General features: G+C 35.8%; 1 protein-coding gene across 1 annotated transcript; it reads left to right on the top strand.

Annotated features, from left to right (window-relative positions):
- The first annotated feature begins 475 nt into the window (after nucleotides 1-475).
- Nucleotides 476-1,051, top strand: LOC143573778 (uncharacterized). The gene has a single exon (XM_077058575.1). The coding sequence runs from the start codon at nucleotides 476-478 to the stop codon at nucleotides 1,049-1,051; it is 576 nt and encodes a 191-aa protein (XP_076914690.1).
- The last annotated feature ends 3,337 nt before the right edge of the window (nucleotides 1,052-4,388 follow it).

Below are 4,388 nucleotides of genomic sequence, written 5' to 3'. Positions count from 1 at the left end.
TTGTGAGAATCAAGTAGATTTCATTTGTATTTGATTCAAACTCATACTAATAAATGGTTCATATTACCTAAAAACAATGAAGATAATAACCAAAACATTAAAAAAAATATAGGTAACCCTTGTATGGGTGTTGATTATTCAGCTTGAAGCCTACTAAACCGAAAACCAAATCAAACCAAGTTACACATTCAGTTTTGAATCAAAGCCAAACGAAGATTCAATTTATACATTTCTGAAATCAGAATAAACTGAACCGATCAAACTAAAAACCAAACCAATGAACTAACAATATAATTTTTTTTATGGGTTTGTTACTTACTTCCATTGTGGGCTTATTAGTACTAAGCAATTAAAAAGGGAGCTATAGTACACAACTTAAACATGTGAGGGACCATTTGTATCAATTAGTTTCCTCCCACTATATCTTCACACCGAGTACAGGTCCCAAAATGCAAGCATCCCATTTGATTCTTCAATGGAGACGAAGGACGAATTGTCGACATTCGATTTCATCCGCCACCACCTTTTCGACGAAACCGAACTCCCCTCCCCTCAAAATCAAACCGATTATCACTTCACCTCAGTTTTTGATTTTCTCGACTACTCTACAAACATTTCAACCGATCATTCGGGCTCGTTCTTCGACTCGGTTTCCAGCTTTTTCGATACTAACGAAACCGATAACACTTCCCAGTCAATACCCGCTACATCCAACTCACCAAAACAATCTCCTAACAGCAAGCAGGATGTGCCCGAAAATCGACGTTACAGAGGCATTCGAAGGCGGCCTTGGGGAAAGTATGCAGCCGAGATTCGAGATCCTAAACAGCGAGGATCACGAGTCTGGTTGGGGACATTCGATACCGCCATTGAAGCGGCCAAGGCGTACGATAGGGCTGCCTTTAATATGCGTGGCAGAAAGGCCATTCTCAACTTTCCCTTGGAAATCGGTAAGAACTTGACGGAAAATGCAGACGCCATCGTTAAAGGTGGCCGGAAGCGATCGCCGGAGAATGTGGTGGTTAAGAAGGAAAAGACTCTTCCACCCTAATTATCTTATACATCGGTTTTGGGTATTTTTGAACCCCCCCTACGGAAGATAGTGCCTGCATATTCTTTTTTATGTTGGAAACCACAACTAGTTAATCAATTCATGTACTTGTTTTAGGATATTTCGTAATAATTTATGAAATAATATTCTTGATAGATATGAGTAGAATCTAAATTATTTCAATTAGTCAATGCTGGAGTGTTAAGGAAAGATACTTGGTGTTTCATTTCGTGTGAATCTGGTTTGATTCTGTCTCTAACATTTAGTTTCAGATGCATCATGATGGTGATGATCGAGACTAGGTGATAGGCCGTTTTCATTAGTTGGATCTTTAAACTGAACGGGTTTATTTTATCGCACTGTCGCGCCTTCTAACGAGTGTTCACGGGTGTTTGCCTTAGTTGATAGTTTTTCTCGGATCGAAAGACGAGTATATCCCGATATGGTGAATTTAGCCAGTAGCCCATTTAGAGGATTCGCTAACGTTAAAATAAAAAAGAATTTAAACTTTTTAATAACAAAATTAGTTGATTAGAATTATTGATTAAGCTAACAACTTTAGGATGATTGTTGTTTAAAATAATTAAAATTATTCCTGTATTATCTGGTTTTAAACTCTTTTTGCTTTTCTTTGTCATCTTTATATAAGTTAGTAACTAGTTTGTTTGATTAGCCTACTTAACAACGTTTAGGTGTTTAGTTATTAGAAGAGTTAAGTATATTTTGCATTCACGTGTTAACAGATGAATATGATGTGAGTTAAATTAGACATATCTATATTACATTATAATGCATATATGCAACCTTTTACCTTTCACTTTCTCTCTCATGAGACACTTGTATATTTAATGTTGGACTAAATGCTACTTTCAATTCCATTCATTACTTTGTCATTGCCACATTCGTTTCTTAAGTGTGATTTAACCATGGAATCTTTCATTTGAATGCAACAGATGAATACGTTACCCTTTCCATCTACCCGCTATTGAATCCTAGATCCGTTTCAATTGATGCGTACTTTAAGACCTCATCTTCAATTCTTAAAACACATCTACGGATTCTAGGGTTTGCCTCCATTAGTTCAATTTCTTACATAAAATGTTTTCCTTCGATGTATATACGCATCGGCCGAATTTCTATGTTATCCCGCTGCAACGCACGGCCACTTCTACTAGTTTTATATTAATATTTTTCTACACTTTTTATCGGTTTTGAGTTGGTATTTATTAAATATTAGGTTATAAACTCGTGTATTATTACAGGGACGGGGGTACCAAACAATTTGAAATTAAGAATAATTTGTAATAAATACATACAAATTATATTGAACTTATAAGTTCATGATGCAATTAATCCATGATACCCTTAAACATGTTACGAGGCTATGCGTAGTGAAGAGGCTACAAATTGGGGCGTTTTGCGTCATGTGGCGCCCAGTCAGCAAGGGGTGGGAATTTGTTTTTGGGGTGTAATGGTGTAGGGGCTACAAATAATGATATAATATATATATATATATATATGTATATATATATATATATATAACACACATGTTAATAAAATATAATAATAAAACTTTTCCTCCTTCGGCAACAAAAACCTCCCACCCCCGTCCCGTTTCGCCCCAAAATCGCCCCAGAGGGGGTGTTCCTCCCCAAATTCGTCCAAAATTGCCCCTCCTTGTCGCCCATTACACTTAGCCTGAGTGTAATCAAATATAAAAAGAAGTAGCTAATTTAAGCGTGAGCTGACATTGTCGAACTATCAATGGTCGCTTTAAGTATATATTATAGTCTAGCTATAAATATCATTTGCATATTAACCATACTCAAACGGGCATGGCTATGCATATTATTAAAAATTGTTTAGTTGGATTGTTCTTTTTTTGTTAATTACATTTACCTCCATTATATTCCAAATTTACATATAAACTACATTAGCTTCCTTCAGTTTCTCCTAAGACTCTTCAATACCATATCTTCTCATTATCTACAACTATTACAGAAATTAAGGCATAGGCTTTAAGTTCATACATTTAAATATAAACTTTAAAGAAATTAATGTAAGAAAATACATGTTAACGCGAAATAGGCAAGGTCATGCTTAAAATTCAAATGGTCTAAAATTGCATTGCCTATTCCAAGATTGCCTTCATTGTTTTTAGTCTCTATGGGGTTGATTTTGTGAGGCATTGCTGATGACATTATTTTTTCATAGCATTAACATTAGTACATACAAAACACAAGTATTTATAATGTCAAAAACAATAATAATTGTTAAGAATTATTTGCTTATGAAAACTATCAAAAATACAAATTGAAAGTGCATCATATATCTTTATCAAAATCAAGTAAGATAATATTAAATTGGACGAATGAATAAAAAAGTTCAAACCCTTTCAAATAGGAATAAAAGAGAATGAAAAATTTTAGTCATGTAGTCATAGATTCAAACTGCACTTACTCCTCATGTAAAGTCTCAAAATCTAAGTTAAGAACTATCTACCAAAAAAACTCAGAAGCACAGAACCCTCCTCACACGGTGGTTCAAGAATCTGCAAAACTGAATAAAAAATTAACCGTTTTGATTATCCACTTCTTGTATTATGTAATGTATAAAACATCAAAGTAGGGTTACAGTTTTTATCAAATGGGTAAAACTAATAAAAATAACATAAAATAAAATAGGTCAAAGTCACCCAAAGTGTATTTTAAATCAAAAATGACGAAAACTAATTACTTTGAAAACAAAATAAAAATTTGGAAAAATAAGTGTATTGAGTGGTTGACCGGAGTAGGCCCGACTCACTCATTTAGCCATCTCTACTACTAATGTGAAGAAACACTAAGTGAACCCTGGACAGATTATAGATAATCTGGGGGTTAAGTAATGTTTCCCACGGGGATGAGGTCCAGCTGAGAAGGTTGTTCTTCTAGAGACCTGCAAAACAGACACCGTAAGCTCGTCACTGAGAAGGGGGGGTTCCTCCTTGTGACCACCCTCCGGCGTGAGAATCAGACTAGATTGCTCTGAATATAAGTGTATATTAAGAGATTGCTAGATAAGATTGAGATATCGGATGATGTCCTTACCATTCCAAGGTGTGGAGTATTTATAGCCGAAGGTAGGTTTCCAAGCAGGTACAGCCGGCTGAATAGTATTCATGTTCTACCAACAGTGGACTATGAACAGGCCATGCTGGTTGGTGGATAGGTTACGGCCAACAGTAATAAGGTCGGCTGTATACTGTTCCTTTACTGCCGGCTACGCACTGTTCCACCAACTGTAGGCTGCGCACGTCCCCTCGTAAGGGTTGGTGAGTAGGCAGCGGCTAATAGTG

The sequence above is a fragment of the Bidens hawaiensis genome, unplaced genomic scaffold (assembly GCF_021521415.1).
Source record: "Bidens hawaiensis isolate Kalapana, Puna unplaced genomic scaffold, B.hawaiensis_p1.1 tig00026635_1, whole genome shotgun sequence".
NCBI lineage: Eukaryota > Viridiplantae > Streptophyta > Magnoliopsida > Asterales > Asteraceae > Bidens > Bidens hawaiensis.
The sequence above is the reverse complement of the archived record's forward strand: the minus strand, read 5'-3'. Positions and strand labels throughout refer to the sequence as shown.